Below are 12409 nucleotides of genomic sequence, written 5' to 3'. Positions count from 1 at the left end.
ATATTCAAAATGTTTCAGTATGTAACGTAACAGATAAACTCGCATTAAATAAATTTATTATGTGTTTATTACGTTCACAATTATTTAAATTCTAAACGTTGAAACACATCTCATTAGTTTAGTTTTATGTTTCATTTAGTTCAGTTCACTTTTAAATTGTTTTTTAAACATATTCTGTACTACGAGTTGATATTGTCCGTCAAACCGATACACTACACCTAACCCAGACCATACACACTTGAATTTCACTGGCCCAATCACGCAATATGCACATCGACAGTGTGCATACACTAAAGATGGTGTGCATACACTAAAGATGGTGTGCAAAATCACTTGCAGTGATGTATACACTTGTACATATGTGTGTGTGTACACAGCATGCAAGTAGGATGAAGATGGATTTGGATTCTCGTACATGGATCGGCGGTCTCCAGCTACCGCTGATGGAGGGGGAACACCTACAGGAGCGGTGGTAATGACGCGTGATTGACGCCAGCGCGAAGCCAGCCAAGTGGCGACAACGCGAAGCGAATGTGACGTCACGGATGTACCGACGTCAGCGCCAAGCCAAGCAAATGACACAATTGGCCTATAAGGGCGGTATTTTCAGTCGTTGCTTAAGATTAAGTAGCGACTGAGAATACCGCCTTAGGCACCAGAATCAGCTTCTCTTCGGAAATTTGGCAACGTTACATGTCACTAGAACCGCTGAGTTATGCCTAGTGACATGCAACGTTACCAAATTTCTCGAAGGGAAGCCGTTTTGACGCCTAGTAGACATAGGGTGTGTTTCAATTCACGCATACTGCGCATAGCTGCAGGCAATGGTGATTGGTGGATCATACGGTGAGTGTATAGACTGCATAACCTGATTAGAGTATTCGACTTCGAACAACTACGTATGCACGCATTATGTGCATTGGCTGCCTATGGTTTGATTTTCTGTAGTTGCTGCACGCATCATGCGCTAGAAGTTGGAGGATTCTAGGGAATTCTACGAATTAGGTTATGCAATCTGTTCACTCACTGCGTGAACCACCAATCACCATTGCCTGCAGTCTATGCGCAGTATGCGTGAATTGAACACACCCATAGTACGCGTATGCAGAGTCCGTATTATTGAGCATGCGCAATATAGGACAATTCTGTAAATACATAACTTACATTCAATTCAAACAATTTGATTAGAAAACAAAAATTAGCTTGGCCGCGTTTATATCGATTGACATAAGAGCTATCTTTCAACAAATTTTATTTTTAACAGAAACATAACTTGTTATTCTTAAATAAATCTCGAGTTATATATACACATAAGGTGTGTGTTCTTCCGTTCATATCCACACACCTACACTTTAATGTAACTTAAGTTGTTTAAACAATCGTAAACTATAAATGTCGTAACGATATTTGAATTCATTAAACATATTATTATAATAGTGGGAAGAATGTTAGAGAAAGAAAAGGAGCACATATTAACATAATTTAGCATTTTCCATTGCATTTTATAAAATGTTTACATGGGGAAATATTTACAAAAATATGAGTAAGGTACGATGAAGTGTAGTAGACAGGAAAAAGAGGTGAACAATAATAATTTCATGAACGATTCAATTCAGAGTACCCCGACATTGAGAAGCTCCACATAGGCAAGGAATTTTGTCATCCTCCAATGGAAATTTATAATCATAAGTGATTTCCTCATTAACTCCTATCGGTTGTTTACTATAGATTACAATTTTCTTTTGGCTCTCAATTGTAATTACTTTTGCATAACAATTCGGCTGAAAGAAGATGAAGGTCTATAAATCTATTGTCTTTATGGAAGACAAAGAATAATAAATCACACTGGGAAATCGGATCATGTAATATTTAAATTATTTTGAGAGTACAAATATTATAATACTCACATTGCAGCTATGATTAATGAAACGGGCTAAATTGCCACATTTAGTTGCATCAATAATTGTATCTAAATCAATACGAAATAGATAGGAACTACCAATCCCGGTAGCTTCGTATTGAGACTCTCTTAAGTCGGCGACAACTGGTCTCACCATTTGGCCAACATATTCAATGACCATTTCATCAGCTGCAATTGGTTCCATGGCAAACAAACCCCAATCGTGTATACCAGACTTAGCGAATTTTAACTGCTTCTTCCTAAACTGTAAGATTAAATAAACACAATGAAAACGTTTCATAACAATTACAACATTGTAGTAATATTTACAACCAAATAACAATTTAAATCTCACTTTCAGTTGGTTGAACTTCAGGAGATCGCTATCAGTATCAATACCAAAAGCTGTTAATAATCGACGTTGGTTACTTCGAGCTTCGCGAGATAAAGCTTGCATTTTACCAGTTAAAGCTTTAGTATTGTTCTTTGGACCATTTATTGTTCCATCGCCTCCAGCATAAGGACCATTACTATCTTCGATATCATTACTGCGTTGTATACTTTGCGCATAGTGATGCTACATGAAATAAGCAATTTCCAATGAAAAAATGTTACCTTTCCATCACTAATGTATATCTGCTTTTTTCTCTTTTTTGTTTTAAATAAAAAGAAAATTATTACGTGTGAACGAAAGGAAAACCATACCTTATGTTTGGCTTTTTCTCGTATATCAACTTTGTAATATCCTTCTGTTCGTGCACTCCCACTTGCATGCAATCTAAGCTCATCTCTTTTTCTTCGTTTCGCAGGGCTCGGAATATCTGTCGCAGGGTGATCAACCCAATGGGTATCATTTAACCAATAACCTTGATTATCATCGGCTAATAAAGCTTCATAACTCTGCCTTAAATATTCTACATCTTCCGCGTCTATTCCTCTAGTTAAAAATTCATATAAAATAGCCATTTCCGACATAAGGTCTCGTTCTTTATACGTCACCATTGATTCTTGAACTTTTGGAGGATATTTCTCATAAACAAATTCGTTTTGAATATTTTCCTTTTCTCCTTCATGACTTTGGCGACTATGTATTTTTGTGTACTTATTGAATTTCCGTTTTTCCACTTTATGGGTTTTGTCTTTGTTTTTATCAACTTTTATGATTTTCGAGGATTTCATTTTTACAGGTTTGATTGGTGCTGGAGGTACGCGAACTAGAGATTCCGTAAATTCTGGTTGCGCTGGTGGCAATGAATATGAATGTTCCATGAACACTTGTGAAGCTTGTGAACCAGGCGAACTTGGACTCTGTTGACCATTTAATCGAAGATCAGCTTCAGCTTGGTACCTAATGAAAACAATTACAGTACAATATAATGTACTTAATATATTAAAACATGGGAGTTTAATACTAGGGGTGTGCGGGTATCCGAAAGTACGGGTATCCGCAACATACGTATGTTCGGGTAGCCCAAAATTTTCGGGCATGGTTGGAAGAAATCGGGCAGGTCCGGTCTAAGGCGTTATAGTCGTATATCGTCGTCGATTACTCATACAATCATAGCTGCTACTGACAATATAGGAAATCTTGTGTAGTTACATTTCCACGAATCTATAATGTTTGTGTTTTGGGACACGACACTGTCCGAGCTAATGAATTGACAATGCATGACACTCAGTCTTCAGTGAACTATAGTCAGAGCAGCAAAATTTTCGTATATGTCAGAGCGTTTCAATTTATAATTATGTCTGATGATTGTATGAGTAATCGACAACGAAATACGACGATAACGCCTTGGACCGAATCTGCCCGACTTCTTCCAACCAAGCCCGAAAATTTCGAGCTACCCGAACATTCGTATGTTGCGGGTACCCGCCCGAGCCCGCCCGAGACCATAATCTCGGGTACCCGCGCACCCCTATTTAATACATTTTCAATCATATTTACATACAAATCACATGATTCTACAAACCTTAATCTCCTAATCTCCAAGCTTTCTTCCTCCGAGTCTGTAGTAGGTATCTCACTAAACATTTCAATCTTTTCTGATTCTTTTAATATAGGTTCGTCAGTGATGTATTTAGCAGACATAGTTTGGAGAGCTCTAATAATATTTGGTTGTACAGGTCCCGGACTTCTATGTCTTATAATATTATCTTGTCCAGCTAACGTTATTAAAGCTTCTGCAGCAGAATTCTCCATTTTTTGCATATCGTGAGATTCTTGTTTCCCCGGCATTGTTAAAGAATGTGCAATCTTTACTTTCTTCTGCGTCTCATCCTCCAGGCTCTGTACGTCAATATCTTTATTGGCTGTTCTAAGCTTTTCATGATGTTCTTCGTCAACAAACTTTTCGTTCAGGATTTCACTTGTTTCCTTATCTTTTTCAGATCTTAACGGAGACGATACAGGGCTGGCTTCATTATCGAATTGTGGAAACTCATTTGAATTTGCATCCTTTATTTTAACATGCGGTACTGGTGTTTCTCTGCCCGTAGGAGTTGGGCAATCTAAGGACCTTTGAATTGCAAGTTCTGTTAAAATATCAGGATCCTCGCTGTTGCAGGCCAGAGGACGATGATCCGATATACGACTGTCCGTGTCTTGCTAAAAGTAAAAGATTATTTTTACATTTCATTACATAGGCAAAGCTTGTACACCCAGGCTCAGTCGATTCTGGCTGCCCCAACAGAAATACATAGCGGCAAGTTGCCCACTTCAAAGGCTCCCACAGACCAACACGAATATTAGCAGCGGCAGCGGATCCGCCGCGGTTCAACAGTTTTTTATATGTGGCTGTTTATGGGCAGCCTTATCTGATCCGCGGCGGATCCGCTCAGCGCGGCGAAATTCGCGTTGATCTGTGGGAGCGCATATCTGATTCGCGGCGCGGAGCGGATATTCGCGTTGGTTTGGGAGAGCCTTCACATGGGCAGGTCGCATTCGTTTCGGGAATTCTCCTACAATATTTCGTGAATATGGTGTTAAAGCAAAGTCACGCCACAGGCTTGTGTCTAAACAGACCAGACATGCTCAACAGTTCTCTTGGCAAGCGCGTTCGAAATACTGTAGAAATATTCGCGATACAAATGTCAGCTATGTGAAGTGATCCATTCTTCGCCGTGCATACATGTTGGAATGGCTATAACCGAATGAGTAAAGGTATACATGATACATCAATATACCTCATCTTCAAAGTTTGCAGAACATACTTCTTCATCGGAACTATTATTAGAACTGCTGGAAGATTCACTGGAGCTCATTTCGTCGCTACTACTATCACTTGATGACGACGACGTCGACGACGACGATGATGAAGAAACGCTTGGAAGAGAAGTGATCGGTCTTTTAACTTTTTGTACCGATGTTAAATCAAGATCGCTATCACTTTCAATGATTTCAGTATCTCCGTGATCAGACTGACGACTATCTTCGTCTTGCGGTAATGGGCTTGGAGCTTTAATTTTGCGCTGTAATACAAATATTACCGTTGCGTTACCACAAATATCACTGAAATTAAAAATAAATATTTGCAAAAAATACATTACCCTGAAAGAAGGCATCTTTGGCATACTAGCTCTAATGCCCAAACCAAATCCATCGTAATTAAATCCAAGTGATGTTCCCTGTTCTAAAAGTAACGATATTCCTTGAGGCTTTGGAACTTCTTCTTTATTACTGTTATTAACAATAGTATTATCTCCTCCTTGATTTTGACTTTTCTCAGACTTCTTCTCATCCCACCACACTTCAAACAGTTTGAACGCAGTATTCTCAATCATTTTCTTATTAAAATCCTTTTTTAAAATTTGTTTCAATTCATTCACAACTCTGTTTAATACTCCATTAATAGTAGGGCCCTAAATTTTCAGTGAATAAATTTCATATGCATACATATGTATTACATCGGTAGAATATGTATAGGATGACCTGCCATCATACCACTTAAAATATTCTTGTGAATAATTACTTTTCCGAAAATTAATTTTGGGCATCCGTTTAGTTCCGAGAAACTGACATGGTGATGAAAAGTATTCATTCTGAATTGGTTTACTTCGATAGATTTCGAAGTTACCTATATTATTTCTTTTTAATAGAACTCTATGTTTGTATTACCATTATTCTACTGAATATGAAGTTTTCTTGACCAAAGTTGTATTTTTGTTTTTCCTGTGTTTTTACACAGGATGGCGTTTCAAGCATTTTGCTTATATTGCCCAACGAACATTTTAGTCATTCCATTTTTTTCCCTCCTCTCTCCTTCGGATCCCAGCAGCAGCAGAAGCGCATCGGGAGAAAGGTGGATGTGGTCACCCCCATCTTTCCCCAGTACACCGCCCCGTGATGCTTAACTTCGGTGATCTAACGAGAACCGGTGTATTCATCACGGCTACGGCTGCTTTGACCAAAGTTATTAGTCAGTAATAAAAATGCACCATTCTATACACCAGGCCTGCTCTTTACGGTGCAAATACCTCCTGAAGTTCTGGGACCCGAGCAACAGCTGAGCGCGGGTCCCAGAACTTCAGGAGATATTTGCACCGCAAAGGGCAGGCCTGCTATACACCAATAATGCTATTTATAATAATAATAATAATAAAAAGAGAAGGAATTTATCAAACGGTCTTTTCACCACCTTCTGCGATTATCGAAACAGACATTATTTCAGACAATTTCCAAATGTTTTAAGTAATTAAGATATACGAATCATCCTATATATGTAAATCAGGGTTGACTACCTCGTGGCTCGCGAGCCACCGGGGGCACCTCCGCCTTGCTGCCACGCTGAATGGCCTCCCTCCATACCGACCAGACTCTGACGATCGCAGTCGATTTCTCCTTCCTTCCTTCTCTTTTTGACTGCGATCGTCAAAGTCTGGGAGGTTCAGCGTGGCAGCAAGGCGGAGGTGCCCCCGGTGGCTCGTGAGCCACCAGTTAGTCAACCCTGATGTAAATGTATAAATTCAAAATGTACATACCTGTGGACTATCTTTTGTAATATTCTGATTCGCCATCGCATGTAGCCGTGATTGAAATGATGGATAATAATTTGCTCCTTGGTGATTTCCTACTGTTCCAGAGAATGACGTAGTATTAGGTTGATAATGACTTTGTAAATATGTTGTTCCATAAGGGTACGGATATTGTGCTGGTCGTGGCCAGTGATACATATCACTGGTAGGATAATGGGTTAAATGTCCAGGATAACCAGCTCCTGGATATAACTGAGTCGTAGGTTCCGTTTGAGCTATAACCTGTGCAGTTTAATCGTAAAATATTTCATATTTGCAATTATATGGAACAGGGTTTCCCAAACATTTTCTGCAATGCAACACTTTGCAAACCCGGAAATATTAACGGAACACTTAGCTTCTACTTAGTAGAAGATCTTTAAATGTGTTGCAGTGTATAAAACCCTTTCAAATTGTCGCGGAACACCTACTCCGGTTCAGCAGAACACTGGTGTTCCGTGGAACATAGTCTGGGAAACCCTGATACGGAAGAAAGATTTTAAATCTATGAATACATGATTGTATCCTACATATTTAGTTATGTAATCACCTCTTCAATTTTCTCATCCCCTGAACTTAATGGACTTAATGACATCCTATCGTCATCAGGTGGAGGTGGAGGTGGTGGGTCTTTCGGTGGTTCCGGTTCTATCTCATCTAGCGCAGGACTATAACTTCCCAATAATGCTTCATCTTCGCTCGAACTGATGACGCTACCTAAATCCTCATCGACTGAAAACTGATTGATACTATTCTCGTGCACTTTCCATCGTTCCTTACTCCTCTCTCTCATTTTCTCAAAACACGATTTGTATGTTTCGTGGGACAGGAAAGGACTTGGTGGTTCCGAGAGCATTTCGTTCTCTGCATTAACGGACTTTTTCTCATCTTCGGAATCGCTACCAAACTGTAAGAACGGTGGTGCCATTCCTCCCGCCTTGTCCTTCAATAACATAGCAATTCTCGTATCCAAGTCTAGCGTTTTCCGAGTCTCTACTGGTGAATCTCGCGACGAGTTTTTCATGGCAGTTTGATTTTCTTTTTCCTTCTTAGGAGTGTGATGTATCTTCATCGCAGAAATCTTGACAGTTGGAACTACATTAGAATTGGGATTGTCTAAATTTGTCCCATGTTGAACGGACCAAATAGAAGACGACGCATAACCCGCCGGTCCTGTGTTGTTCCCCCACCACATACTTGAATTTTGTGGAATCGAGATACTCTGCGATACATTCTGAGGTATATTTGCTAAATAATTATTCGGAGGCTGGTGATGATAACCACTATAATAGAAATCATAATTTGTGGCTGGGGTAGAATTTTGAGAGTAATTACTAGAATAATTAAGTTCGCTAGGCGCAGTACCATAGCCTAAATCACTTCCTGTACTGCCACTAGGGGTAGGATAGTCCCTATATTTATTGTATCTCGAGTTTTCTACATACGTGTCTCTGGACTTCTCGACACTCGAGGCTATTTTTTTATTACTTCTGAAATCATCCCTCTCCTCCGTGACAATCTTTTCAATCGGCGTTTGCTTTCCTTGATCATTCTCAGGCTTTATTTCCTTCTCAATTTTCTTCTCCAGTTTCTTCTCTACAGTCAACTCGTCATAGATCTTTTTACACTCATCTCCAAATGCGTCGAGAAATACTTTTAAAACTTTACCCATCACAGACGTATTATTTAATTTTTCTACACACGCTTTAGAAGCTTTCGTACTTTCAAATACCACTCTTGCGATACCAAGATGCTTGTTAGTCAAAGGATGATAGTAAACAATCAGCTCTTCCACAGCTCCAAATTTCTGGACCATGTCCATTAAAAAAGTCTTATCGATGTTATCATTTAAATGGCAAAATGTTACTTCAAGAGGCGGTGGTTCGCCGCAGTAATTGGAGTCAATTTTAAATCTAGGTACAGGTAAGTCGAGTTGCTCTAAACGAGTCCAAATCCTTGTTAATTGCGACCTGGGGTCCCGAGGCTGAACTTCGGGATAAGTCGGATCTCCTGGTACAGTGCCATCGTACCTGTACAACTTCGTTGCCCCTTTAACCAGAAACGGATCAACCAGCAACTTGTAATTTCTTGGCTTCTGAGGTGCTTGTACGGCGGACGTATCCTTCTGCGAATGTGGTATATGCGTGTGGCTATGTTTGGACGACTGATTTGAGTTCTGAGATGCGCTTTGCGAATTTCCGTGTGGATGGCGATGACGGTGTGAGTGCGAATGTCCATGTCCATGCCCATGTCTCTCCATCCCGTTCATTGCCTCCAAGCATCATCCATTCATGTGCACCGCTACAACAACCGTGAATAAAATTCAGTGATGAGATAACATTGCCCTTAGGTGATAGTAACACTTTATAAGAAATACCATAAACTTTTTAAGTATACGAAAATACTTTTTATTACATTATCAGAACGTTACATTATAGCTTATATAAAAGTAACTTTACATTACGAGTATTGCATACTATATATATATTTAATACATATATCACATTACAAAAATATACAACATATATATAAGACATTAATACGAAATTAGCACGATCTTATGTAGGTATAACTCGACACTTTACATTACAGCCAGGGTTGCCAGATCTTCGGCATTCAACCGGAGTCTCAGGTTTTGAACCGTTGCCTCCGGCCTCAGGTAGGCATAATAAAAATCTCCGGCAGAATAGAGAATATTAGCGAATTCGGCAGGCACGCACTGGCACTGGTGTAGCATGCCATACAAAAATAAAAAACTATTAAAATCTGTAACAAATTCTAATAAATATTCGTAATACTTTTATTATTATTACTCCTTTATAAGAAGTCACTGGGCGAATTCCACTTACGCTCAAATCGCCCGAGAGTTTCATTAGGGTAGATCTTATACGCGACTGGACACATCGTCAAGAATTTCAAAGTCGATTTTCTCGAAAATAAGGCGCAATATCGAAAAATTTTATACCTTTTTCTCGACTTATTTACTTGTTATAAGTCGAAAGGAAAGAGTACCTTTTTTTATATCGCGCTTCATTTTCGAGAAAATCGACTTTGAAATTCTTGACGTTGCCTTCAGGGAAATCTGGCTTAATGAAAAGCACGGGCAATTTGGGCATAAGTGGAATTTGCCCATTATAATGAATTTTAGATGCCTGTTTTCTTATTGGTCCTTTTTTTTCTCTCACCCCCCTCCCCGGTTGATCTGGCAACCCTGATTACAGCTTAAAAATTGTAACATGTCATCCCAACACGTACAGTCACAAAAACGAAACAGTTTAAAAATACAAATTGTGAATGAACAAACTAATCAAAGGGAACTGAGCAAACTTCTAAAAATGTATATTTCAAACGAAAACATACAAAACCTAGACCACTACAATGAAACTTTTTCCACAACTAAGAAACACGATACGTAATAATAGAAAGATCTGTCTCCATTTTTTAACTTACATCCAGTTTGTTTTTGTTTTCCTGATAACTTGCCTCGGTTCTTACTATAAAAATTCAAGTTTCATTGAAACATAACCTCAAACATTTCGAAGTTTTTAAGTTGAACTTCTACATTAAGAAACGATATGGTAATCATTTCTTGAGAAGGATTCCTTGTATCACGTCTGTTTTACTTATTCCCTTGTATAAATTCCAATAAAGTAGAAGGTTTTCTTATGAAAAACACAGCCTTTAAGTCTTATACGAATACGTTCCGGTTTTTTTCCAAACCTATAATTTTTCAACTTGTTTCTATAATATTATATTCGTTATTGGACGTCATTTAGATATCAGTATTGTATCTTGACTACTTTTTGTTCTTCGTAACAGTTCTTTGTGAAAAATATAGAGGTTTATTCCTACTACCTTTCCAACACACTGGCACAAAACTACCTCAATGTTTAACTGTGAGCACGATCCACTGCACCTTGATTTTCCTAATTTCTACGGAGTATTAATCAGTATTACACACAATGTTATGATAACGAATTAATCGAACGAAATGTATTTTACTTGGAACATAGAATACATTCACTGTACTTCAACGGACTCATAGCTGTGAGAAAAGTACGCGAACACTTTCGGATGACGCCATCCTTCTTATAAAGACCATGACGGTTCTTTTGACCATTTTACGAAATAAATCATGTAAACATTCTGAATGGAAAATAAATATCATTGTTATTCGTAATACAATATTCATATCTTTCAAAAATATCAGTATGGTAAAATAGACAAAATTGAAGTCCAAGTAGCTGGCTGAGCCAAGTATTCAACATTTCTTTCCGTTTCCTAATCTTTCTTGACTCGCAGATTTTAGTAACGTAGAAAAAATAGTCGCAAATTTGGTTTACTGTTGGCATTTTGTACATTTATTCATAATTTACAAAAGTAATTAACATTTCACAAACGTATCGCAAAATATTTGCTGAAAATCTTCTCAGAAAATGAATAACGTTTGGCCCCCACATCAACCTTGATCTCACAGATTTTTCAGGTGACCTATTGGCAAATCAACTTTCTGCTTTTGAAGAAAATTGCACATATTTTGTGCACATGTGCATTTAGCTAAAAAATATGGTGCCAACATCATAAACTAATAGGAAAATAAGGTGCCCCTACCTAAACGCGGTCCAACTTCACGCGATTTGTGATACGCAACGCAAGTGCGCCTGGAATTATTATGCCGTCGACGCGCGAATACGCGAGACGGCTTAAGGCTTAAGTGGTATTGGGTATTGGTATGTCGAAGCTAGTGACAAATCACTTACTATACAACAAACAAATTTGTAACTTGTCGCTACATAAGGTAGATGTCCTATTTACCGTGCTTTGACGCCGACTTGCTCGTGAAAGATTTAATTACTCACTTCTCTTACTTTAATTTTGCTTGGTGAAAATTTATATTGGTGTTTTGAACTTTTCTCTTTATTAAGGCATTTTTTCGGGTTCAAAATGTTAATTTTTCATATATTTTTTAATTGAAATAAAAATACATGTTTTTGTCCCAATTACCGTGCCCTGAAAAATGCGTTGTCCCTATTCCCGTGCCCTTTTTTGAATAGCGTTCCCGCGGTTAGGTTATGTCTTTGAACTTTGAACTGTTCAAAACATTTTTTTGCTCTACGATAGGTGTTTTTATGTAATTGTAATATGACATTTTCATTACAAAAGCAAAATATGCAAATATAAATTTCTGTTCACCCGTTCTGAGAAACGAAAGTAAGGTTAGGTTTATCAGTTACAGATGGAGCCAGTGGGCTTCGAGGGGCACGGTAATAGGAGCAAGCGTTAAATTCCTGTCCCAATTACCGGATTCACTTTAAAAATACGAAAACGTTTCAAAAGTGCTCATTTTGCTATTTTTTCCTAAAATTTGAACCTTTTATGATATAATAAACACTTTACATAAGTGCAAATCATGATAATTATCAATTTATTCACTTCTGTAAAGTTCGTGTTTCTTACCGTTTCCGGTAAGGATTTAGGTAAATCCATCGAAATCTT

At 38.2% G+C, this 12409-nt stretch overlaps 1 protein-coding gene across 2 annotated transcripts; it reads right to left on the bottom strand.

Moving 5' to 3' along the window:
* Window positions 1-1472: 1472 nt before the first annotated feature.
* On the bottom strand, window positions 1473-11132 carry Set1 (SET domain containing 1). Of its 2 annotated transcripts, none has more exons than XM_076814016.1 (10): window positions 10364-11132; window positions 7464-9214; window positions 6881-7156; window positions 5450-5761; window positions 5114-5371; window positions 3874-4508; window positions 2606-3248; window positions 2256-2477; window positions 1908-2165; window positions 1473-1781 (listed from the first exon to the last, which is right to left on the bottom strand). In XM_076814016.1, the coding sequence occupies exons 2-10, from the start codon at window positions 9180-9182 to the stop codon at window positions 1608-1610; spliced, it is 4497 nt and encodes a 1498-aa protein (XP_076670131.1). In that variant the 5' UTR covers window positions 9183-9214; window positions 10364-11132; the 3' UTR covers window positions 1473-1607. The 2 variants fall into 2 exon arrangements, with proteins under 2 accessions (XP_076670131.1, XP_076670130.1); XM_076814015.1 differs by having other exon boundaries at window positions 5087-5371; window positions 10364-11131.
* Between the last annotated feature and the right edge of the window lie 1277 nt (window positions 11133-12409).

This window comes from Andrena cerasifolii, chromosome 6 (genome assembly GCF_050908995.1).
Source record: "Andrena cerasifolii isolate SP2316 chromosome 6, iyAndCera1_principal, whole genome shotgun sequence".
NCBI lineage: Eukaryota > Metazoa > Arthropoda > Insecta > Hymenoptera > Andrenidae > Andrena > Andrena cerasifolii.
The sequence above is the reverse complement of the archived record's forward strand: the minus strand, read 5'-3'. Positions and strand labels throughout refer to the sequence as shown.

Bases quoted from the DNA above. Each gene is read 5' to 3' on its own strand.
- Set1 (XM_076814015.1), bottom strand. From the start codon at position 9,182: ATGAACGGGATGGAGAGACATGGGCATGGACATGGACATTCGCACTCA. The intron at 4,509-5,086 runs GTATATTGATGT...TTTTACTTTTAG, and splicing joins CTGCAAACTTTGAAGATGAG to CAAGACACGGACAGTCGTAT. The intron at 2,166-2,255 runs GTGAGATTTAAA...TTAATCTTACAG, and splicing joins TGAAGTTCAACCAACTGAAA to TTTAGGAAGAAGCAGTTAAA.